The 26779-nt window shown below is 45.7% G+C and overlaps 1 protein-coding gene across 7 annotated transcripts in view; it reads right to left on the reverse strand.

Moving 5' to 3' along the window:
• The window catches only part of DYNC1I1 (dynein cytoplasmic 1 intermediate chain 1), an 837173-nt gene that overhangs the window by 360658 nt on the left and 449736 nt on the right, over nt 1-26779 (reverse strand). For all 7 annotated transcript variants that reach the window (XM_063921359.1, XM_063921362.1, XM_063921358.1 and 4 more), the window contains 4 exons: nt 14193-14282; nt 11720-11882; nt 5365-5464; nt 2320-2445 (listed from right to left, as the gene is read on the reverse strand). In XM_063921359.1, the coding sequence (XP_063777429.1) occupies nt 2320-2445; nt 5365-5464; nt 11720-11882; nt 14193-14282 (479 nt within the window). The remainder of the gene's footprint in view (nt 1-2319; nt 2446-5364; nt 5465-11719; nt 11883-14192; nt 14283-26779) is intronic.

Here is a 26779-nt window from a genome sequence, read left to right on the forward strand (position 1 = left end):
GCAGTGCTGAAGCTGCTGATATCTGCTGCACAGGCATGCAGTTGTGGGTCCGAGTGAATGGTGCCTCTCTCATGATTTGGGGGGAGCGAGTTGCCCCCTTGCCCCTCCCCCCATTCCGATGCCCCTGGGTTCAGGGCATGGGGTTTCCTGGGTTTATGAGGCTGGGCTGCTTCAGGACATCATTGTTGTAACACTTGTTATAACACTGTTTAGCATTTTCAACTGACGTAACACTTTTTAACAGTTTAATTGCTACTTCTCACTTAACACTTCTAGCAATTAAGTTGCTACTTATTATTATTAATGTAACACTTTTTAGTAGATAAACTGCTAGTGTGATGCCTTGTGGTGGTTGGGCTCTGTAAGGCAGGTGGTGTGGCTGGTGAGTCCATCTGCCTCCGAGGAGCAACATTCAACAATTTAGGGGCTCCAAAAATGTAATTATATTTTTACCACCCCCCCCCTCCCCACACACACACACACACACACACACACACACACACACACACACACAACTTAAAAATGTTGTGGCCCCCTTGCTTGTTCCTATATTTTGTAATTTATTTTTGGACCCTCTGTGTATGCCCCATTTTGGATTAACCCTTCAACTGCCTTTTTCCGCCTTGCCTGTAATTTTGACCACAGTTGCAGTGTTGACCATTCTCCATTTTTACTTCCTTTAGACTTTGGACTGTTCCTGACTATTCTCATTGTCTTTTGCTCCTTCTCGTTGATCTGTGTGTTTCCATTTGTGCTTCGTCTCCTGTTGCTATCCGCACTGGTGCTGTTAGCAACGCTATAGGCCTATTACTGGGATTGAGGCTGCTATTGGTGAAGAATATCCCGCACCATAGGTTCTATAGCAGTCGCTATAAGTTACCGCGCAGTACAAACCCTAACAGTAGTTCAGTGATGAGTATCACGATACACATAAGGTGTCACATGGGCGACCCTTCAACCTTCAAAAAGGTCAACACGTTACATGTTATCTCAGTAAAAAAAATATAAACAATAAGAAATTGATAAGAAAGACATACTGTACCTCAACGGCATGCATTAATCACAGCCCACAGAGCCACCAAGGAGTCTTTTGACAGGTGCCCCGAATATTTTGCACTTCTTAAATAACCTCTTGTACATTAATTAATGTAATCACAGTATTAGGCAGCACAAAAAGCCTCTCCCCATTTACACAGTAATCGATGGTTAAGTGTACGGTTTATTTGAAGAAGGAAAAATTGACAGAAATTATCATAATCCTACATGATTCCCCTGTGTATGCCAAGCAATTCATATTCTAAGTATGTTTAGACTCACTCTCCATTATTACCCATTAAAGATTCTGCTGTACTATGTTTAAAATAGAGACTGTTTTGACTTTAAGTGTTTACATGAAGTCTTGTGCTAAAAAAAAAAATATATAAAAGAGCCCTTAGTAAGTAGGCTCCCCACGATCAATCTCCCCACAGTGTAGAAATAAGATTTTATCCTGAACGCAGAGCCACATACAAATGGAATGTAAATGATGCAGCGTGCCGGAGTGAGCGGAGGGAGGCTCGGAAAATCCAGTGGTAATCCGCAGGTCTCCAGTTGCCATGATAATCATCAGCAACCACATCTGGGAATTGTCCCAAATGGGAAGATGAAGGAAAGGTCCTACATGAAGGCTGAACTCTTGATTTGCAAACAATATACAGTACAGATGTGTCCTCATACACTGTGGCTTCAGGCGTGACAGTAGCCCCCTTGGTGCACCAGATCGTGTGCAACTCTGCCACAGTGAGTGCCTTTTTGCTCCAAATGTACGTCATCTTTACATAAATACTGCTTCACTTGCACTGACTGCTGGTGCTCGTGGCTCTTGTACATCTGTGTGCGACTGAGTTTGGATCTGTACAGGAGGTGCTGCGATGAGGCGACTGCAGCTTTTTGTCACGCCAAGTTACGTTGTGCTTCATCTGCAACTTTGTACATGAGTAAACCCAATTCCTGTGTGGTTAAAATTGCAGTATAAAGCGGCTTTTCACTGCATTGCGATTCTACCAAGACGCAGAATTTAAAGAACAATTGGCGCGCTGCTACTCCTCCCAGAGCGTCTAAGTCATGACGGGCTTCTCGCGCCGTATGGCGTAAAGACAATCACTGTATGTAGACATGTATTTTTTTCTTTTTCTTTACGCAATATGTGAATCTAATGTTATTATTGGATACCTAAAGAAACACATCTCATGCTATTTATTTTTACTGCACTGAAATGTGTTGCAAACATAGGAATTTGTTACATAAAACAAAAGAGAATCAAAATGTATTTGCCCCCACCTGACAATGAAATACATATTCCGGCGTCGTTTTCTTGAACTTCATGTTCCACACTAAGGTGACACCGTCAGGTTCGTGAGGGGCGTCCTCATTATTATTATAAGACGCCACCATCAGCTCTGGATACTGGAAGACACAGTGAAAAGTGATTTAGCTAATTATTTTTCCCTGTTGCATCATACAGTATTAAGGGGGAGATTTATCAAATCTTGGAGAGAGATAATGTGGTGAAGTTGCAGACAACATCTAATTAGCATCTACAGTAACTGTCAGTTTTCTAGCACAATCTGTAAAATGACAATAAGGAGCTGATTGGTTTCTATGGGCAGCGGCTACACTTTAGCTCTCTCCAAAATTTGATAAAAGTTCCCCAAAGTTGGATTTTGGAACAAGCATTATTTGTACAGTAAAAAGATCTTTTTTATGACACAAGGGGAAATGTATTTTATGGAGTTGATGATTAACTTACTGATTAATGCAATAATATTCTTAAAATTAAGTATCCCTCCGTAAAACTGTGTGCGTTGTTGTGCAGAGGGCGGAGCTAGACAGTTCTTCCTATTGGCTGACTGACACCTCTAGCCGATATGGCAATATGGTAAGCCCATCTCATAGATAGTTCCACTGTCTCTTGGTAAATCTGCCTGAAGCAATTACGCACAGTAACAGTATGGGCGTGTAAATAAAAATACATAAGGTCTAAAGCAGTGGCTCCCAAACTTGGTTATCAAGGGTCACTAAGGCCGGGTACACACCAGGAGGACATCGGTACGATATGTTGTTTATGGCCAAGTCGGAGCGACATATCATCCGGATCGTGCAGTGTATACCTGCAATCGTTTGCTCCTGCGTGACGTTAACGGTATTTTCTGGTTGGCCATGCTGCGCGGTCAATCAAAAGATATTGGGGGTAATTCCAAGTTGATCGCAGCAGGAATTTTGTTAGCAGTTGAGCAAAACCATATGCACTGCATGGGAGGCAGATTTAACATGTGCAGAGAGAGTTAGATTTGGGTGTGGTGTGTTCAATCTGCAATCTAATTTGCAGTGTAAAAATAAAGCAGCCAGTATTTACCTTGCACAGAAACAATATAACCCACCCAAATCTAACTCTCTCTGCACATGTTATATCTGCCTCCCCTGCAGTGCACATGGTTTTGCCCAACTGCTAACAAAATTCCTACTGCGATCAACTTGGAATTACCCCCATTGTTAATAATGGCATGGCGCTATCGAGCAGCACAATATGTTGGTTTGTTGGCTGGTGGATCGGCCAGGAAAACATTGTCAATACAGTTTCTTGTGGCGGGTGAGCCCTGCAATCGCACGGAGCGCCCGCCGCGGCACTTTGTGGCTCCTTCTGCTCCCCCTCATTCTTCTAGCATACTACTCCGCTTGGGGGGGGGGGGGGGGGGCAGAGTTTCGCGGAATGAAGCGGTTGTGTCATGATGCAACCGCTTCATTCTGCAAAACTCCACCCCCCTGGAGCAGAGTAGCAAATGTACTTACACCCCCTTGGTAACGACCATTCCCCTTGGCAACGAGTATGGATGCCAGAGCATGAAACCCCTGGCAATGAGCATGACACCCAGTGCATGAAACTCCTGGCAACAAGCAGGTAATGTAAAAGTAATTAGAAGCTTTACTGTAGGGCATAACGTATCACGGGCATTGCGGTGTGTGGCATAATATGGTGCAAGGTGCATTACTGTGTGGGGCTTAATATGGTGGAAAGTTTTTTTTTCCAGTGGTGGCCGAGGTCATTCCCACTCGGGTGGTGGTCCAAGCCACCACCCGAGGGGGGATATAACCCTGTGCGACCGGGTCCTAAGCGGGGCGAGTGCAGCGAGCACGCAAGGGGATGTGCTGTCCTCACCGCTGGTATTCTGGTTGTCGGTATCCCGGTGTTGGTCTCCTGATCACCGGGATCCTGACAGACTACTCATAATCAATGAATCCTAATGTAGAGAGTGTCCGTACAGCTTTTATTCTGACGCCATGCCATTTGTTTTTCCTCATTTGGGGTTTGAAAAGAATCTATATTTTTTCAGAGATAAACGAGTGGTACTGTAGCTTCTTTAAACCGACTTATTTGTATCTGCATGAAAGAAAATTGGATATTTGTATATGAAAAATGGGTGCTGCCATTTGCAGAGGTGCCAGTTTTGTGGTCCAAGACCAAATCAAATAATCTATGGTGTGATAGGCAAAACCATTACTGGTGACGGCTGATCATAAAATATGTGGACATGCAGAAGGGGATACAGTCGTTAGGTCGACACAGCTTAGGTCGACAGTCATTAGGTCGACCACTGACAGGCGACATGCATTAGGCCGACATGGTCAATAGGTCGACATGGTCATTGGGTCGACATGTACTAGGTCAAAAGGTCGACATGAGTTGTTCACATTTTTTTTATTTTTCCATACTTGACGATCCACGTGGACTACGATTGGAATGGTAACCTGTGCTGAGCAAAGCGGCAGCGGAGCGAGGCACCTTGCCCGAAGCTCGCGAGCCATGCAAGGGGACACGGTGCACTAACTGGGGCTCCCGGTCACTTTACAAAGAAAACAACAACAAAAAAAGTCCAAAAACTCATGTCGACCTTTCCACCTGTCGACCTAGTACGTTGACCTAATGCCCATGTCGACCTAGTGCATGTCGACCAAATTCCCATGTCGACCTTCAGTGTTTGACCTAATGACTGTCGACCTAAGGTGAGTCGACCCAACGATCCGTACACTGCAGAAGCACAAGCCTGCCCACCACCACATAACTGACCCTGAGGATGGCAGGAACACAATTTACTGAATTTAATAATTTTTTGCTGAATTTCCCAATAAAAAACTTTTGACCTAGGGGTGCTGTGAAAATATGCCGGCACTCTAGAGCACCTTGATTCAAGAACGTTTGGGAACCACTGGTGCATAGCAATAGTGCATGGCCCTTATAGTAATATAAAGATATATTCACATCACTTATCTGTTTGGACAATACTATTTACCTTTCTATCACATTAAATATACTTGTCTTTGTGTTACCTGCAGAGACCAGTCCAGACACGTAACCACACGATGCTTGGACCAATGTTCATCATAGAACTGACGATTAAATGACAGATTGGCGCCAGCTTGAATGTCCCTTTAAACAGGAGAAACAGACCACGTTATACATATGAGAAGAGGACTTTTTACATTTTTCCTATAGAAGGTAAACTGCAATAAATAGCAATCTGGGAACGTGAACACAGTAAGCATTATTAAGAATTGTATTTGGTAATCTGTAACATACAATTTAAAGGAAATGAGGCAGGATGCAATAGCGTCCGAGTTTGCGGCTTTTTTAAAAGCGGCAGTCATTTATTTACAAGGCATGGTTTTGTACTGTAAATGACTGCCGCTTTAAAAAAAAAGTCTGCGTTCAGCCGGCATCCCACACCTCCGGCAAACGCGAATGCTATTACATCCCGCCTATGGACAGGGTTGGGAAAAAAAAACCTTTTACTGGTTTAAACCCTTTCTTTGGGGGTGGGGGGGGGGGGGGTGGGGGGGTTTAAGCCATTTTTTTTGCATTAATGTTTTAATGAGAAAAAATATATTCATGTATTATAAACCTTGATCAACCATACTTTAATGCTTTCTAATACAGGTATTAATAATGTTATTAGGCTTTGATTTGATTTATTTTACATCTTTCAATAAAACTAATTTTTTTAAAGCTTATTATTCCTAGAACATCTGAATATATGTAGGTAGACTAAAAGTAATACATACATAGTGCACTCAGAGATAGATGAAATTGAAAGTAAGAACAAGTTAATGTTAAGCACTAGTCCTACTTGTTACTTATTATAATTAAATAAATCTGAATAGTAGTACACAATGGACTGTTGTATGAACTGACAAAGGCAGGTCATGCATGTGCAGAGTTATCCAGCACTGGCTGGCAAAGAGGTTAGTGCACTCTCACACCTGCCAGACAATGTGCACACTCAGGACGGTTCTTGTGATGTCACTCGCAGCTTCCTGTCACCCGCAGCATGATTGACATGCTGGGTTATCTGGAGAGCGGAGAGGGGGCAGGCGTGATGGGCCCATAGTCTGCCGGACGCAGACTTCCAGGACACGGGTGTCCAGATCCTACAGCCAGCCCGAGTAAGCTTCAGCTTGCACAGACTGGCCGGTGCCTGTAACCATCACATAGAAAATGATCCATCCATCGGATCACGACCACGATGGATGGTGGCAATGGTGATCCGAAGCTGCATCTTCACACGCAGCACTCGGATCCTCTCTATTGCTAGGCGTCTATCTCCTACAGACGCCTCCTGCTGCATCGGAATGTTAATGACACGGAATTTCACATCGGCTTACAATTACTTACAAACATGAATCAGGCTCTATGTCAGAAATGCCTTGGAAAAGTGATGGGTGTTCCTGAGCGGTGACTGGGAGGTGGCTAAGAGAAGCCCGGAGATGGCCTGTGTTATGGCGTGCTATGGGAGTGTCGCAGGCATGTAGCTGAAGTGTTTGCATACACAGATGTTCAATCGTTCACATTGGAGGCAATATTCAGATAGAAGATCTGCCCTTATAATAGGGCAGGTGCAAGTTTCCATAGAGCAACCAATGGTGGCATCTAAAGACGCACCAGGCGGTTTTACATCGTTTACAGACGCTGGCAGTGGGAATCTCAGGCCATGCATAGTCATACACACGGATGTACACCAGCGCTTTGTAGCATCATTTGCATAAAGGCTCTCATTCCAAGCTGATCACCCGCCCACGGAGGAGTGTATTTTCGCTTTGCAAGTGTGCAATCGCATGTGCAGCCGAGTGGGCCCAAAAAGTTTTTTGCAGTTTCTAAGTAGGTCTGAACTTACTCAGCACTTGCGATCACTTCAGCCTGTCCGGTCCCGGAATTGACGTCAGGCACCCGCCCTGCAAACGCCTGGACACGCCTGTGTTTTTCCAACCACTCCCCCAGAAAACGGTCAGTTGACACCCATAAATGCCTTCTTTTTGTCAATCTCCTTGCGAATGGCTGTGCGAATGGAATCGTCGCTAGAAGCATTGCACAGCAACAATGCTGTTTGTGCCCGTTCGAAGCACGTGCGCACTGCGGTGCATACGCATGCGGAGTAGTTTCCTGATCGCTGCGCTGTGAAAATCGGCAGCGTGCGATCAACTCGGAATGAGGGCCAAAGCCGAAGATAGGCAACCGCCATACAAGCACCCACATTCACATCTACTTCCACCTCTGAATCAGGCTGTAAGAGAGGTCAGTACGACTGCCACAGTTACCAGAAGCTGAGATGCTGAAGCTGTAAGTTAGGATGACGTACACTGATCATTTACATAGCTATTAATAGATTCCCCTTAGGTTACATTAGCTCTGCTAGTTACTCTGGGCGTTCAGGGAACATTGGAGCGTGAAAGAAACATTCGATTTCTCACTCCTACATGCTAATCTCTGCTCCTGTATGCCGGGAGAAACATCACTGTGGACCTAACCTTCCACAGAGTTGGAGAGGGGCTAATAAAACATTTTTTTTCCCATTGGTGCTTATAATGAAATGTTCTGAGTAACATTTTATGGAGCTGTGTTATCTGTGAGGCTGCATGTACACGGATCACGGAGTGTAATATATGGGAATCATTTTTTTACAGTCAATGCCAGTTAAACGGTTCTAGCACTCTATACAAGGCGATTACTGTAAAGTTAGTGTATAGTAGAAGCTGAGAATTGCCAGGTGCGGTATAGAAAACTTTCAGTATTTAGGTCAACAGTCAATAGGTAGACACCAAATGGTCGACATGACAATGACTGACTGACACACACACACACACACACACACACAAATCAATAACTGACACACACAAATGGTTGACACAATTTTTTCCGTTTTTGGGTCAAATCTTGTATGTTTAGTAATATGTGACCACCATCAGTACAAATATAGACCTTCGTGGGCTCTCTTTGATCACCACGCTTCGGGCAAGGTGGCTCTCTGAGCTCGCCACAGGTTACTATTCCCACTCTTAGTTCATGTGGATAGTAAATCAAACAAATGTTGGGAAAATATGTCAAACTAACGTCAACCATTTGTGTGTCGACCCTTGTGAAGTTGACCTTTTGAACCTGTTGACCTTTGTACCCGTTGACCTTAAGCAATGCCGATCTTTCATCTGTTGACCTAATGTACATGTCGGCCTAATGCACGTCAACCATGTGGTGTCGACTGTCTACCCAGACACGTCTATCTATCATCCAGATACCAGAATTGCCATTGGTACATAATCTTCCGGGCATTGCCTGTTGTTTAGCCTATAGCTAATATCTGTCTCTTCAGATAATCAAACACAAGCATAATTAATTACCCAATTAAACTATAGAGCCATGTCTTCTCTTGGGTATACACAGCTTTTCCCTTTAGTGGTCCCTGGTGTTTTTAGCTATTATATTGAGTTAAACACTAATGAGGATGTACAATTAGCGTCTCCAATGGCATCCAGTGTCTCAGCGCTCAAATCTATTGTTAGTGTTTGGAGCAGAATTTGATCCCATTTATGGCTACAACACCAAGTACCAAGGGAACAGAGATCGCTGCACCCGTTTCTCCAGCTCCCTTCCCTACTGAATTATCCTTGGTTGAACTCAGTAATTAGAGAAACACGTTTGGCTTCAATTATTGATTGAATCAGTTAAAAAATTAAACGGGAGTTAAGAACTGTTCTAGAAATGGGTCTATAAGGAATTTAGCAAAAGCGGTGGCATAGCAACAAGGATGACAGCGATATACCGGCGATGTGGGCCAAGGGTTCTGTTGGTGTGGGCTGTAATGAAAATATCACTCTATTCCACACTTGGACGCTGTGGAAGAAAATTCACTGCTTGGTTAGCTGATACGGGAAACTTTCTATCTCAGGAGCCCTGTGCGATGACATCACAAGTAGAAGGCCATCCATATTTGCTGAATATGTGTCCTAGCGGCTACGCCACTAGACATAGTTAAAAAGTGGGGTACATTCTAGAATCAGAAGTTAGCATCCCTGATGTCTGACAATATTAGACTATGAAAATCAGAACAAATTAGGCAATGTGATTCCAGATCCACCAAAACACTTTTTTATGCAAGATTTGGGCCCCATGTAGGCTATGCTTTTCATGTGTCACCTATGCTGTATGATCTGGCTTTATACAGCTGTAGAAGGATGATGTTTTGTACATAGGAGTAACTTACTGCTTGGGCTGACCGGCAGCAGGGGTATTTTAAGAGAAGAAGGGGCACGTGTCCAATCCCTGTGAGTGTACGTCATGTGTGCAAATCTCCTAGAAAATGGTGGCGGTGTCATTTTCCCAGTGATTTCTGCAGAGTCGTCAGTAATAGTGACGTGTGGGCGATGGATGTCGAGTGAGTGGTGTGGGACCCTCTTGACCCAGGGTCAAACTTGCAGACTTTATGAATCTCCTCTCTGTTATCTAAGGGCAGGACCGGTCTTTCATATTATTAGCTCGCCCGTAGCAAAATGCTGCAAATTGTGGGTCCGTGGGGATGAATTTGGGCTAAAACGACACATTTCGCATCATTTAGCCCTGCCCACTCCGCACAGACCCATGATGTCCAGTATTATCTTCATATCTTGCCCACTTTACTAGGAAGTGGGCAGGATGAGAGATCTGGGGAACTACCTGAAAAATCATTACATACCCCAGCGGAGGCCGCCATTTTCACATGTAAAATCAAAGCGTTTTGCATAAAATATTTTCATAAAAACAGGCGCAAAAGACACTTGACCTGCGGGGAGCACAATTTTTGTAAATGACCCTTAATGAAAACAAATGTCTAATGTGACGGAGAGTTCCGGTATGAATGGTCGACCATGTTATGGTCGACAGTCATTAGGTCGACCACTATTGGTCGACATTGACATGGTCGACATGGACACATGGTCGACACATGAAAATGGTCGACACGTGAAAGGTCGACACGTGAAAAGGTCGACATGAGTTTTTTAACTTTTTTTGGTGTCGTTTTTTGCGTAAAGTGACTGGGAACCCCAATTAGTGCACCGCGTCCGCTCGCCCATGCTTCGGGCATGGTGCCTTCGCTCCGCTACAGCTTCGCTCGGCACAGATTACCGTTCCAATCGTAGTCCACGTGGATCGTAAAGTATGGAAAAGTTCCCCAAAAGAAAAAAAAGTTAAAAAACTCATGTCGACCTTTTCATGTGTCGACCTTTCATGTGTCGAACATTTTCATGTGTCGACCATGTGTCCATGTCGACCATATCAATGTCGACCAACAGTGGTCGACATAATGACTGTCGACCATAACATGGTCGACCATGTGAACGGATACCGTGACGGAGTTGTTGGGGTTATAGCACATTTGAGCTTTGTTATTAAATGAGCCCCCGGGGAGAGGATTTTATTGAAGCTTTTGTTGTTGAGTAATTAGTTCAGGCTGGGTGGTGGTTTCCCTGCTACTCAAGGAGAGAACAGAGCTCTCAGTAGTGTCTGGATCATATTTAATTACTAATTAGCGTACAAATTATGTCACAGTGGTTTTGTTTATGATAGTGCTATGACATAATAACATATTAATTGCTTATTTAAACTGCATTGAAGATGAGCATAAAGTGAAGGAATTTTTTCCTTAATACTGGGCTATAATCTGATGTGGTTGGTATTGGCTAGGGTGGCCAATTCCGGGATCGGCGGGATCCTGAGATTTAGGCCAATAATCGGCCGGGATTCAATTCTGGGATTGGGAGCTCCAATCCCGGGGATTTTGGGATCAAGCGGCCCTTTGTTTTTTAATGCCGGGCAGCATTGAGCGTCTTCAGGAGGCTCAGACGCTGCCTGGCTTCCGTCAACCCCTGCGCAGCGTGACGTGACGTGAGCGTGACGTGAAGTCAGAGGTCACTTGTGCAGCCAGCTGCCTGCCGCACGGACCTCACCGAACTGGAGGAAGTTATCCACCCGCCCTCCCAAGTACAATGGTGGTGAGTTATGTGTGTGGGAAGGGGCGGGGACACATGAAACAAACCAATCCCAGGTGGCCGGGGATTGGCCACCCTAGTATTGTCAGTCGCTTCCCTGTAGATTCAAGCCCACTATTAAGGAAAAAATCCTTCAATTTACGCTCATCTTCAATGCAATTTAAATGCTGTAGGAGGCATCTGTATGAAATAGGAGAATCCTGCCAGCATCTGTGAACCGAGTGTCCGAAACGCAGCATCCGGTCACCATCTAGACCGATGGTCGCAGCCCTCGGCGGTTTGCGTATGCCAAAGCTTACTCAGTATTGCTATGATTTTATAGTACATCTCTCTTCGTCACCAGTCGCTATAATGATTTGGGAAATAACTGATGGAACTGTATGAGATTTACCCTTCTTTATCTTCCAGATCTCTCCCGCTGTAGTCAAAAAATATATTCGAGTCTTCGGCCAGAGCTCTCTCGATGACACGGATGGTGCGATCAAAAAAGATCAAAAACTCCTCCGAGTGGACGGCTTGCTGTTTTTCTTCCTCGGTCAGCTCTCTCGGAGGGGCTATAACACAGACATAAAAGGAACCATAGAGAAGTGATTTAAGCGTCCAACACCAGACGCAGACTATATATGCTTTCTGAATGTTTGAATTCACCGCACCAGTAAAAAAAAATGTTTCTCTCACAACCTCAAAAAACACATCATTCCTACGAAATAGTCAAAATATGTAGCTAATGGTGTTATATGAATAGGGGAAGGTGCTACCACTTATAGATAAGACAGAGGTCCCTTTAATGCATTGCACACCAGGAGGTACTTGTATAAATCATGTATTGCAATAATCTTAAAATAAACAACATCAAATAAAAAATACAAACAGAAAGTGTAAGTGAAGTTTAACAAGAAAGGCCGAGCTCATAAATCGGTTTCCAATCCTGAATATCTTCATATTATGATAAGTCCGAGATCAGGCGTACTTTATATGACATAGAAAAAGGGTAATCCAGGGCCTTATTCAGACCCTGTCGCAGCTGCTGTGATCGCACAAAGGGGCACTCATCAGCCATCTGTACACGTGCAGCGGTTGTAGTGCAAGCGTACAACCAGTCATTATGCAATCACATACTGGGAGGATGCGATCGCATAATGATTGACAGGTGAAGGACGGCCGGGGGCAGCAAAGCGGAGATGGAAGGGGGGGGGTCGTTGGAAAAGCAGGCCGTTTTTGGAGCCGGACAATTACGTTGCCTGTATTTCTTACGATTGGAAACATGGCATCAGTGTTCCTATATAAGCAGCCATGCTGCGTAGGCAGGGGTCAACCTCTAATTGAGGCATTTGCGATGAATTGAATTGCGATGGCATTGCAGGGCGGTGCCCACATGCTGGGAGGCCTTGCCCTGTGCTGGGCGGCATCCAGCATGTGATTTCTGTGGTTGCAGATTTTGCTAAGATTGCAAAATCTGTGACCAACTCTGCATAACCCCCTATATCAGAGACACGTAATTACGGTTAGCCTCACACTTTGGGCCTAATTTTGAGTTGGGTGCAGTCGCAGTTGTCCTTGCGTCATTTTCCCAGAGAAAGAAAGGGCATGCTGGAACTTGTAGTTCTGCTACAGTTAGCTAGCTATTGTTAGCGCAGGGAGGCGCGCTTCCCAGCCGTTGCCCAGGAGCTGGGATGCCGTGCCTCCTGCTGACCCCCGCCCGGAGCCTGTAACAGGAGGACGCAGAGCGCAAGGTCCTCTGGTCCCTGTCCGGCGCCTAGCGCAAGGTCCTCTGGTCCCCACCCGGCGCCTAGCAACAGGCGCACACCGTGCGCTGGAAGCTGCCGGACTCCTTGCAACGGGGACGCCGGAGGCAGACGGCATTCCCCGTTGTTTAGGGTGTAATGTACGTGCAGCAGGGCAGCTGCATAGAGTTAGGTTTAATTAGACTACAGGATTCTGATTGGTGCAAGCACCATTTATATTCCCTTCCTGGTCTCTCCCAAATTGCTGGTTATAAGTTCCTGCTCTAAGTGAGAACCTGTCAGCCTGTGAACACTCGTGATTCTGAGACCCTGTCTGACTGCTTTCCTGATCAGATCCAGCTAATCTTGTATTCAGGTTTTGGTGTGGAATTTCCACACAGGCACTGTCTTTGCCTATATTTCTTTATTGTCTCACCTTGTGCATTGTTGCATTTATATTTGATTAAGTTGCTTATTACATCCTGTGCATTGTTGCACTCACGTGCACTCCTTAGATACCCCTCAGTCTGTGCCTTAGCATTGTAGTAAGGTTGTGTCTGGTGAACGTCTCACCATACTGCATTTACCCCTGCACAGCCTCCGATAGTGACCTTGTCCATACATAAAACCTGGGGGCATCTGAGTACGGGGTGGACCTAATTCACCCTGGAAAGGCGGCTGCTATAGAAGATGCCTAGCATTGCAGGAGGCTAAAAGACTGCTGGGCAGTGGGTAATTGTTTGAGCATCACAAGGCAGCGCCTATAAACTTACAGAACTGAGTGTAAGCATAACAACTATCCCATACAGTATTATGGGGAGAAGCTATTCATAGGAGCATGGAAAGCTCAGCTTTCCGTTTCACTTCTCAAAAAGAATTTGCGATCTCAGAATGGTGTAATGGGGCTGCTGAGGGGAGAAGAGCAACGGAAACTGAGCAGAGCAGATCGTTAAACATCCGTCAACTGCGATAAAAACCCTATAGCGCACATCTTTGAACCAGTCCCGATCTGCAGTACCTTGCTAAAGTCTCTTCTGATCCCTGAATAAGACTTAATGGACGATTTAATTATTGCACAGTCATTCCGGTGTTTCTAATTAACAATTACGCTATGAAAGCAATCAATGTAACTTTGTTTACCTTCTTTTGAATCTTGCTTTTCCTCTTGATTTTCAAATTCAGAGTCATGGTCTGTTTTAAGTTCCACCATTTCCTCATCCTCTTCCTCCTCTATGTAACAAAAATAGAGTTAAGCATATAAAAAAGCATCCTTCAAACAACTGTGGTCACAAAAAACGAAGTATGATTTAAACATTGCTCATTTGACATCTACATCTAATGGAAATGGGTTCTTCTGTTATTTTCAAACTACGATTATCGTCTTTGTGCATTTAATCTTCCTATTCAACAGGAGAAATAAAACTCAGCGGAAAAGTTTGCTATGGAAAAACATTGATGAGTTTTAAATGTGTCACAGGCTTTATTGACTGTTTTGCTGTTTTAGTTGTCTGCCTTCCGCTTCCATCAATACTGTAAATATAATTTCGCCTCCTATAATTACAGCGTGGGGTCCTTATCTGAAACAAAATGCATTACGTGTGCATAAAAAGTCTATTTTACAAACATTTTGACATACAACAAAGAACACAAGTTAACAGAGGAGAGAGATCAATATATTAAAAGGCTGCAAAAAATAAAAGATACCTTATATTAAAGAACTTTCAATAATTCACTGATATGTACGTTGACGTCAATAAAAATTAAATTTCATTTGACTACCACTGAAAGGGGTATGGTACTCAGGGTCGAAACACATTAGGTCGACACTTATTGGTCGACAGTGAGTAGGTCAACACAGGAAATAAGTCGACGCGACCATTAGACCAACATGAACAAGGTCGACATGGAAAAAGGCCGACATGCGGTTTTTATGGGGGGTTCTTGTCGTTTTCTGCGTAAAGTGACCGGGAACCCCAATTAGTGCACCGTGTTCGCTCACCATGCTTCAGGCAAGGTGCCTCGCTCAACTACCGTTGCACTCAGCACAGGTTACCATTCCCAATTGTAGTCCACATGGATCGTTAAGTATGAGCAAGTTAATTTAAAAAAAAAAAAACTCATGTCAACCTTTTTCCATGTCGACTTATTACTGGTGTCAACCTAGTCACTGTCAGCCAATAGGCGTTGACCTAAGGTGTGTCAACCTAAGTGCTGTTGACCCAGAGACCAGATACCCACTGAAAGCCCCCCTTAAAAAAGAGACCTGTGTCTGTAGAAACCCCCACTCTTTTTATAGTGATATAGATAATATATAAATTATATTTCAGTATAGCAATAGGTCTTTCTCCTCATAAATATTTTTTTCCCCAATAGCCCTATTTGGGATGCATTCGGCATCCCGGCGGTATGTATGCCGGCATTCACTTGACCGATGCCAGAATCCCAACACCACTACGGAAACCGGCACTGGAACACCGACTGCCGGAATGCGAAGATAAGTATCGGGCTGGAGGTTAGGGCCTGGGGGAGAGGGTTAGGGTTAGGCACTAGAGGGTGGTTAGCTGTAGGACCCCCCAAGGGATAATCCTAGCCCCCACATCCTACTGATTAGCCCTAACCGCCACCCAAGGGTATGGGTTAGGGTAGGCGGCAGGAGAGGGATAAAATACTTACCCCTGTCCGGAGTCGGGATCCTTATTGTCAGGATGCCGCGAACGGTCATGTGACCACCAGCATCCTGACCATCAATATTTCATACAGAACCCCCCTATTTATATTAAAGAAACCTGTACTGTAAAAAATATACATTAATCAATAATTTTTTAATCAATAATTTTTCCAAGGAAGAGAGTTGTGAGAAGGGCTGTGGTTTTCTTCATTAACTAGATTTCGTTGCAGCCCATTTCTCCACTTTATCTCTCTCAAGGGTTTGATACATCTCCCCTCGAATGTGGTGTTACCAGAGTGTTGCGAGTCCTGACCAAATAAGTTCCACAAGCCATGTTCTAGGGTAGTCTTCAGAGCCAGGTTTATAATACCATCAGATTATTTGTCTCATTCCCTGGAAATGGTTTTTGCTCACTTCCAGTCTTTGCTGCCTCTAGGCAAAATACTTTTGCCTAGTGCAAAAGCCAAGTGGGCTACATCAATTTTAAAAACACTAGTTCATACTCTCAGTGTTAGGCGCCGGGGTCCGCTCGTCGGTGCGGCCCGGCGCCTAGCAACCAGGGACGCCGTGCGCGTACAGCCGCCGGCTCCCTGGCAACGCTAGACGCCGGGCGCACGGAGCCGCTCAGACCCTAGCAACGGGGACGCCACGTTCGGGCCGCGTTCCCCGTTGCTGGGTCTTTTCTAATTGTATAATGGTGTGCTGGCCGTGCAGCATGCAAGCTGCACGGCATTACTTGTGATTACCCAGTCTGGCTCCTGATTGGGGAGCTCACAGTTATAAGCACCCTTTGGACTTCTCACAGACGCCGGTGATAGCTTCCTGTTTGCCTGTGTTGGTTACAGAGAGTTTCCAGTCCTGCTCAATCCGGTTGTTCCTGTCCTCAGTGATCCTGTACTCGGAAATTGTCATCTGTTCCTGGAGTCTGACCGAGCACCTTTAACATCCTGTGGTGTTCGTGAGTCGCGGCGTAGCCGTGTGTTGCGGCTTGACCGCTTACTGTTTATTATTTTGTATCTTTGTGTTCTGGAGCTTTTGCGGAGGATTCCGCTCCCCCTGATCCACTCTGGTATCCAGCAGTGCTGGATAGGAGTTACGGATCAGTGGATCTTTGGTTGTCCTTTTCCCTGGCGGCTAGTCCGCACATACTTTTTGGTTTAGTTAGTTAGCTTGTAACCCCTGGCCTGGTTGCTTAGTCAGAGGGCCCCTTGTTATCACCCTGTCTCGGATTTCCCTTTGTCTCCCATTAAGACCTGAGGGGGCATCGGGGTTGGGCAGACATAATCCGCCCTTCGAACGCGGCTGCCATGGGCTCAAGCAACCATAGTCTCGCAGGGGATTTCTGATAACACGGGCGAGACAACGGAGTTAGGGCGCCAGGGGTTACTAGGCTCTCCTGCTCCCACAACCAGTATATCTTTCCAGTACTCAGACCTCTGCCATAAGATCTCCTCTGGTCTGGAGTACGGGAATCATAACATTATCACCGGCCAGACTAAATTTAAAATTAAACAGGAGTTAATTTTTTCCCTTGTTCAGTTGGGAGATTTGTCGGCCTCATGAATCCCACCGGTGTCGGGCCAAATCCTGGCCAGCTTCTAGTTAGCCAGATTCAAGAGCTTACTCAGATGGTTCAGGATCTGTCTCTTCGGGTGAGGTCACAGGAAGATCTGTTACGGACTTCCCCGAGGGTCATTCCTGAACCAAAAATGCATCTGCCTGACCGTTTTTCTGGGGATAGAAAACAGTTTTTTAATTTTAAAGAGTCTTGTAAACTTTATTTTCGTTTGAGACCAGTCTCCTCAGGTACGGAGGCTCAGCGGGTTGGAATTATTATTTCTCTGCTTCAGGTGGGTCCTCAGACCTGGGCTTTTGGTTTAAAGACAGACGATCCGGCTTTATTTTCTGTAGACGCCTTTCTAAAGTCTTTAGGGCTATTGTATGACGACCCTGATAGAGAGGCATCCGCCGAGAGTCAGTTGCGTGCTCTCAGACAGAGTAGGAATCCCGCAGAGATTTATTGTACGGAGTTTCGCCGTTGGTCGAACGACTGTGGATGGAATGACCCAGCCCTGCGCAGTCAGTTTCGCCTCGGCTTATCTGAGTCTATAAAAGACAGTCTCCTTCAGTATCCCGCTCCTGAGACTCTCGATAAACTCATGGAGCTCTCTATTAAGATTGATCGTCGGCTCAGAGAGCGGAGGGCTGAAAAAGGAGCATCTGTCGGGTCAACTCCTTGTGTTTTTTCCATCCCTGTGGACATAGAGGAGCCTATGCAGATAGGTCTCTCCAAACTGTCTTCTGAAGAAAGAACCAGAAGGCAAAATTCTGGTCTTTGTTTATACTGTGGAGGTAAGGGACATTTTGCCCGTAGTTGTCCGAACAAGTCGGGAAACGTCTCGACCAAGTGAATTGTGAGGGGGTTCACTTTGGTCTGCAGCTTATCTCCTCAAATAATTCACTGTTAGTCCCAGCTAAAGTTTCCTTTGGCAGCCTCTGTTCCTCGGTCTCTGTTTTTGTGGACAGTGGAGCTGCAGGGAACTTTATGGATTTGACATGGGCCAAGACCTTAGGTATTCCTCAGTTAGCCTTGGGTAGGTGTATCACCATGCATGGTTTAGATGGGAGTCCCTTGTCCAATGGGGTTATTTCTCTCTGTACACCTCCTGTTCTACTCTCGGTAGGAGCTCTGCATTCTGAAAAAATTGAGTTTTTCCTCACCCATTGCCCAGCAGTTCCAGTGGTTCTGGGTCACCCTTGGCTGGCCTTTCATAATCCCATCATTGATTGGCAGTCGGGGGAGATCTCACAATGGGGTACCATCTGTAATAAGGAATGTATTACGCTTCCCATCAGAATAGCTGCTGCCATTCCCGCACCCATTCCTGTGGAATACCAGGATTTTGTTGATGTTTTTTCCAAGGGCAATGCGGATATTCTGCCTCCCCATAGGCCTTATGATTGTGCTATTGAGCTAATTCCTGGTGCCACTTTGCCTAAGGGAAGGTTATATGCATTGTCCGGACCTGAAACTGTGGCCATGAATGAGTATGTTAAAGAAAGCCTAGGGAAAGGATTTATCAGGCCATCTAAATCCCCTTTAAGTGCAGGCTTCTTCTTCGTAGAGAAGAAGGATGGTTCACTCAGACCCTGCATTGACTTTAGAGCCTTGAATAAAATCTCAGTAAAAAATACTTACCCTCTGCCACTGATCTCTGTCCTCTTTGATCAGCTACGTTCGGCTGTGATTTTTTCTAAGATTGACCTGAGAGGAGCATATAACCTCATCAGAATCAAGTCAGGGGATGAGTGGAAAACGGCATTCAGTACTCAGTCAGGCCACTATGAGTATCTGGTTATGCCATTCGGCCTGTCTAACGCTCCGGCAGTTTTCCAGGATCTCATTAACGATGTGCTCCGTGAATTTCTTGGAAAATTCGTTGTAGTCTACTTAGACGATATTTTGATTTATTCTGACTCTGTAGAACAACATGTTACCCAGGTGCGTCAGGTTCTAAAAAAATTACGTGAAAATCACCTATATGCCAAGCTGGAGAAGTGTGAATTTCATGTCACGGAGGTATCCTTTTTAGGATACATTATTTCCCCTCGGGGATTCCGTATGGAACCAAAGAAGCTCCAAGCCATCCTTAGTTGGGCGCAACCCACCAACTTAAAAGCAATTCAGCGCTTTTTAGGGTTTGCGAACTACTATAGAAGATTTATTCACTCTTTCTCTGACCTAGTTGCTCCCATTGTGGCACTGACTAAGAAGGGAGCGGATCCTACCAATTGGTCACGTGAAGCCGAGCTATCTTTTCAGGCCTTGAAACAAGCCTTTGTCTCAGCCCCTGTCCTCAGACACCCCAACCCAGAATTGCCTTTCATTGTTGAGGTTGATGCCTCAGAGGTTGGAGTAGGGGCTATCCTATCTCAGAAGGATCCGGATTCCCTTGAATTACACCCTTGTGCCTTTATGTCCAGAAAATTCTCTTCTGCTGAATCCAACTACGATGTTGGTAACCGGGAATTGCTGGCTATTAAATGGGCTTTCGAGGAGTGGAGGCATTGGCTTGAGGGAGCGACTCATATCATTTCAGTTTTGACTGATCACAAAAATCTTCAATACATTGAATCAGCTAAACGACTGAATGCCCGGCAGGCTCGTTGGGCTTTATTTTTTACTCGTTTCAAATTCATTATCACCTTCAGGCCAGGTTCCAAGAATACCAAGGCAGATGCCCTGTCACGCAGTTTTCTTCCAGTTCAAGACAACAGTCCTGTTACTCCCATACTTCCGTCTTCAGTCATTCGGGCAGGCCTCACACAGGATTTATTTACCCAGTTAAAGCTGCTTCAACATCAGGCTCCTGGAAATACTCCTGCTGGTCGTCTTTTTGTCCCTGAGTTTTTGAGAGCAACTGTTTTGACGGAGTTTCATGATAGCAAAGTTGCCGGGCATCCGGGAATCGCTAAGACTTTGGAATTAGTCTCCCGCTCAGTATGGTGGCCTGGTCTTTCCAAAGACATTAAGGAGTTTGTTTTTTCGTGTCAGGTCTGTGCACAGCATAAAGTTCCCCGTTCTTTGCCTATCGGTCAGCTTATGCCCTTGAATGTTCCTCTTAGGCCATGGTCTCATATCTCCATGGATTTTGTGGTGGACCTCCCTCTGTCAGCCGGATGCCGAGTCATATGGGTGGTAGTGGACCGTTTTAGTAAAATGGCCCATTTCATTGCTCTTCCCCGATTGCCATCTGCCCAGGGATTGGCAGTCTTGTTCCTCCGCCATGTTTTCAGACTCCATGGGTTACCCACTGATATTGTTTCCGATCGGGGTCCACAATTCATTGCACAGTTTTGGAAATCTTTTTGTGTCTCATTGAAGATGAAATTATCTTTAACGTCAGGCTACCATCCCCAATCCAACGGGCAGACTGAGCGAGTTAATCAATCACAAAAACAATATTTGCGGTTGTACTCGGCCAAACTCCAAAATGACTGGTCTGAGTTTCTTCCATTGGCGGAGTTCGCTTACAATAATGCCTGTCATTCCTCCACCAATGTGTCTCCATTTTTTGCAGTTTTTGGTTTTCACCCCAGAGCTAATTCCTTTTTTCAACATTCCTCTGTCTCCTCACTGACCTTGACCTCTCATCTTGGGCTCATTTGGAGAAAAGTGCACCTGGCTCTCAGAAAAGCGGCATTTCAGGAAAAGAGATTTTCTGACAGGCTCCGGCGGCCGTGCACTTTTAAAGTAGGAGATAGGGTGTGGTTGTCGACTCGCAACATAAAACTTCGACAAACCTCAGCCAGATTGGGTCCTAAATTTATTGCACCATTTCACATTATCAAAAAAGTCAATCCAGTTGCCTTCCGGTTACGTTTACCAAAAACTTTACGGATCGGAAATACTTTCCATTGCTCATTGCTGAAACCATATGTTTCGTCCAGTAGATTTCCTCGTAAGATATCTCAGGGGAGATCACCAATTGTTGTACAGGGTCAGCAGGAGTTCTTGGTGGAGAAGGTTCTCGATTCCAAGTTGTCCCGGGGTCGGCTTTATTTTTTGGTGCATTGGAGAGGTTATGGTCCAGAAGAAAGGTCTTGGGTCCTGGATAAGGATCTCCATGCCCCGAGGCTCAAGAGGGCATTTTTTCGAGAATTTCCTCGGAAACCGGGCTTTAGGGGTTCCTTGACCCCTCCTCAAGGGGGGGGTACTGTTAGGCGCCGGGGTCCGCTCGTCGGTGCGGCCCGGCGCCTAGCAACCAGGGACGCCGTGCGCGTACAGCCGCCGGCTCCCTGGCAACGCTAGACGCCGGGCGCACGGAGCCGCTCAGACCCTAGCAACGGGGACGCCACGTTCGGGCCGCGTTCCCCGTTGCTGGGTCTTTTCTAATTGTATAATGGTGTGCTGGCCGTGCAGCATGCAAGCTGCACGGCATTACTTGTGATTACCCAGTCTGGCTCCTGATTGGGGAGCTCACAGTTATAAGCACCCTTTGGACTTCTCACAGACGCCGGTGATAGCTTCCTGTTTGCCTGTGTTGGTTACAGAGAGTTTCCAGTCCTGCTCAATCCGGTTGTTCCTGTCCTCAGTGATCCTGTACTCGGAAATTGTCATCTGTTCCTGAAGTCTGACCGAGCACCTTTAACATCCTGTGGTGTTCGTGAGTCGCGGCGTAGCCGTGTGTTGCGGCTTGACCGCTTACTGTTTATTATTTTGTATCTTTGTGTTCTGGAGCTTTTGCGGAGGATTCCGCTCCCCCTGATCCACTCTTGTATCCAGCGGTGCTGGATAGGAGTTACGGATCAGTGGATCTTTGGTTGTCCTTTTCCCTGGCGGCTACATACTTTTTGGTTTAGTTAGTTAGCTTGTAACCCCTGGCCTGGTTGCTTAGTCAGAGGGCCCCTTGTTATCACCCTGTCTCGGATTTCCCTTTGTCTCCCATTAAGACCTGAGGGGGCATCGGGGTTGGGCAGACATAATCCGCCCTTCGAACGCGGCTGCCATGGGCTCAAGCAACCATAGTCTCGCAGGGGATTTCTGATAACACGGGCGAGACAACGGAGTTAGGGCGCCAGGGGTTACTAGGCTCTCCTGCTCCCACAACCAGTATATCTTTCCAGTACTCAGACCTCTGCCATAAGATCTCCTATGGTCTGGAGTACGGGAATCATAACACTCAGTCTGTTTTGGGGGATTGTCCCAACCCACCAGCTCTCAGCCATTTCTTAATATTGAAAATACATTTGCACCACGCACTTAGATGCTACTATTCACACACACTATTCCTTGTGTTCATGCTATGATTTAATCCCCAGAGCAGATACTATCTAAAACCCTCATACTGCCAGAGTAGGTGCCTCCTACCAAGGCCGGATTAAGGTTCACGGGGGCCCAAGGCCAACTAATTTGTATGGACTGCTACCAATAAAATTGTCAATATGATATTTTGGATATGTAGTTCATGGCCGCAGACAGCTATCCTTGGCCCTGGAAATGCTAGGGGGCATGGCCTAATCACTGAGGTATTGCCATGCCCTCTATTTAAAAAAATAACGTGGATGGGGGGATGGACATGTTGAAGTCTCAGTGTTAGGGACCCACCTGACGATAAGGTTACCTGGATGTGGTGGGTGGGCCCATAAATTATACATTATAAATACATTATTATTGTTAGTGCTTGGTGCCTAGGGTTTGCACCTGCAATTATTCAGCTCTCTGTGTAAAAAAATAGGATCAGATCCTGGAAGGAGGGAGCAATCAGTGCAATCGTTCCCCCTACCTGCAGACAGAAGAAACTGCATACAGCGGCAGCAGCCTCTCTGGACCCAGCACAGCCAAGTACACAGCAGCGTGCTGGGGAGAGCCTGTTGCCACTGACATAGGGGAAGGAAGGAGGGTTTGCGGACCCGTGCCCCCAAAGTATCCCTCCAAGAAGCCCGGGACCAGGTAATTAGTTTTGCTTTCCCCCCTCTTGGTGCCACTGATGTTATTAAAAAGTATAATGAGTGAGTTCACCCAGTACCACTCAAACACACTGTAGTGAATCAAGATCACATCATGCTACAGAGAAACCCCAATTTAAATATGCCACAGTGCTTTCCCTGATTATGATGTAGCTACGTGTGGAGGGAGGGGGGGGGGCACTGCCCCGTCAGACCTGCTGTTAATCCAGCACTGCTTCCTCCTACGTTTCAGCAGAGATTTTATTTAAAAAAAAGAAAACCAACCAAGCAGCATGGCTATCTGAAGCTTCCACCCAACAATATTCCCCAGGGCCTTTTAAATCCTGAAGATGCTGACATTTTTAATCTGGGAGTTTAATTTTTCTTTTCATTTACATTTTTTTGCAGATCTTCAACAGTGAACGATTTAAAGTAAAAATGCAACTGATAATGAAAGGATTCAGCACAGATATTCTTAGCTATATGCAATGAAAATTGAAATCTAAGATACCTGGATTCCCTTTATGAAAATTCGAAAAGGATAAATGTGACAGCAAATTTAAAGAAAGCGGCTTTTAGTGTCACGTAAATGCCAAACTTCATGGCCGTAACTAGGGGGGAGCTAGGGGGCACACGGCCCGGATTGAGGGGATACAAGCTGTCCCCACTCCCAGCACTGTCGCATCCTCTCCTCTCCAGGTCAACGGCATACATACAGCAGCTATCTCCATGTACCTCGCTCCCAGCATCACTACTGCAGCCTGTGTGAGTGTTGGCGCACAGTCTCTCCTGGGCTGGGGAAACCTTGGAAAAGTTTAGCAGTGTCCCAGCCAGTCAGCAGGCTGGGACTTCCATACTGGGCTGTGCATGGCCCCGCCCCCCACGGCTCTCCTTCAATCACACGCCAGGACAGGAGCTGTGAGTGTACACAGAGACACAGACACCTGACGCAGCAGCTGCTGAGTTCCAGCACTGACCACACACCCTGCTCTTCTGAGGATCATCAGAGCAGCAGCCCCCTGCCCTCACACACCGGCCCCAGGCAGCCATTTATGTGCATGGGAGATCACAACCACTACAGTGAGTGAGAGCATCTATGGTGAGCCCATCCACAGAGATTTCATTTATAGGAAATATATATATCGTAAATAAATCTAGAAGAAGTACATCTTTGCAGAGTACCTTTAAAGAGTGCATCTATTGGGAGCATATATATAGGGAAAGCATCCATATGGGGTACAACTATAGGGAGCACCTCTATATGGAATATGTCCCAGAGTAAATAGAGCTGTTTGCTGGGGGGGAGGGGAGCACGCCACATTACTGCCTTGCCCCAGGTGACAAGAATCCTAGTTTCGGCCCTGCTGAAACTTTTCCCCTGTTCTGTTAAGGGACTGGTCTCCTGCGTTAATCTGCTGGAGGACTGAGCCAGAGGTTGAATGTTGGGAGCGAAGGAAAGGGTGGTACTCAATCAGTGGAGGTGGGGAGCAGGAGAGATGATGGTGTTGTCAACAATGATAGACAAATTGGGGGGGGGGGGGGGGGCCTCTGTTAGTGGTGAAGATTATTAGTTGGCCTTGTCCATGTTGAGCTTCAGCGAGCGCTCAGACATCCAGGAGGAGGAGATGGCAGAGGGGCAGCTGGATACCCGGGAGAGGATGGAAGGGGAGAGGTCAGGAGAGGAATAGTTGCATGTCATTGGCATAGAGGTGGTATTGGAGGCTGAAGGAACTGACAGGTTCTCCCAGGGAAGAGGTGAACATGGTGAAGAGCAGGGCTGGCCAAGGACACAACCATGTGGGATGCCAATGGAAAGGATGGAAGGGGGAGGGAAGTGAAGCCGGAGGCAGACACAGAGAGGAAGGAATTGCATATTGATGAAATTGGATATTTTGCAAGAACAATATACATAACCCAAATAATTAAAGGCCTTTAGAAGTTGGAAGACTATGGTAGACTGAGGAGGTTGGACAAGATAAACCATATTCTACAAGAACACACTGCTACCAATAACTATGATCATTACTTTTCAAGATCTTCTTTTTAACTGAACACCCAGAAAACCTGGGAATGCGGTCCCAAGACAGTATTGATGTTGCGCAGATACTTGTGTGCCATATAAATAGTGACAGGAAATTGTGTTACAAAGTGACTGTGCTCTTCTAATGTGAGTGTGACAGCCACATAGTCTCCGCCTCTGCATTATTTATCCCTCTAGGAGAATGGGAATGATTTTTTTCCAGAAATGTTCCTGCACCTACTCCATCTAAGGGAGTATCTGCCTCTAAGCACACAGGGCAAGCTGGATCTGTGAAGTAGAGCACTGCCTAGTGAGACCTAAAGACGGTCCGGGCAGCTCCACAGGCTGCCTGTTCGCAACCTCCTTTGTATTCTCCAGACAGCTCTGCAGTAGTACAAATGGCTGCATGGTGCGATTCCCAGCATCCTGCAAGCCACATTCAGATGCCGTGGGTCAGCAACCGTACCAACCCCAGGGCACTGTCCCTTGGTGGTGGCACCACTTACGCAATCCTAGTTTTGGCCCTGCAGTGAGGTGGGGTTTTTTCAAACTTTTTACAAAACGGTATTAAAATACTGAAAAATCACTTTTCATACATTTCTCTGTAGCTCCAAATACGGTACAGACTGTAAATTGCGGGAAAAACATTCACTATTATTTTTCTACCATTAATATAAATTGCAAAAATCATCCATTTGACACCTTTTAAGAACCTCCAATGCTTTTCAATACATTTCTCCAAGGTCACTCTCTGAAGAAAAGTCACGCAACATGGCATTCCTCTGGTGCACGCAACGTATGAAATCTTCATAATACAGACTCACTTTGCAAACTTGCACCTAACTGAATTGACCCCTGTTGCACAGGAAAGGGATCCTGAGTTATTTATCATGCCAACCTCATCCTTTATTGGTCTGGATTGAGTTGTAGGGGCACATGATGATCTAGCAATCACATTATGTGAAACAGAGACAAAAGTGCATCAAGTGAGGGTCAGATTCTGTGATTGAGCTGAAACACTGGTGCCTGTAAACGCTGAGCTTATGGTTCAACCCCTGGGTCATATTGTACCGTGCACCTGGAATGTTGTCAGTTTCCTAATTATCCCTCACTCACTTCTTCCTATGAATAAAACGAAAGTCTCGTTAAATGTGCAATCATCTGACAATTCCAAATAGGATCAGATTGCAGAACTTTTCGCACATTCCATCTCTTATATATCACAAAATAACACATTCTCCCCAGTTTTATCACTAAGAGATGGTGACTAGGGAATTAGCGGCATCCCGTCACCAGAAACGTTAGGTAACGCTAGCAACGTCGCAGTAGGGCACAGCCTTATGCAGGATTACTAGGCTTTCAGAAAATAACAGAAAGTCTTTTTTTTTTTCTTGTTCTGACTGTCAACATCTATAAGTGTAAAAGTTACCAGGTACGTTCCTGTCATCTCAATAATTTATATACGTTCATGGTTGTCATCACAAGTCAAGAGCAAACCAAGCTACAAGCCTCCTTGCCAGAGGTGAAGAGGTTAATTTGATTGTAACGAGAGAGGAAACTGACTCATGTGCAGCTACTGCGTCCAGATGT

The sequence above is a fragment of the Pseudophryne corroboree genome, chromosome 5 (genome assembly GCF_028390025.1).
Source record: "Pseudophryne corroboree isolate aPseCor3 chromosome 5, aPseCor3.hap2, whole genome shotgun sequence".
Taxonomy (NCBI): domain Eukaryota; kingdom Metazoa; phylum Chordata; class Amphibia; order Anura; family Myobatrachidae; genus Pseudophryne; species Pseudophryne corroboree.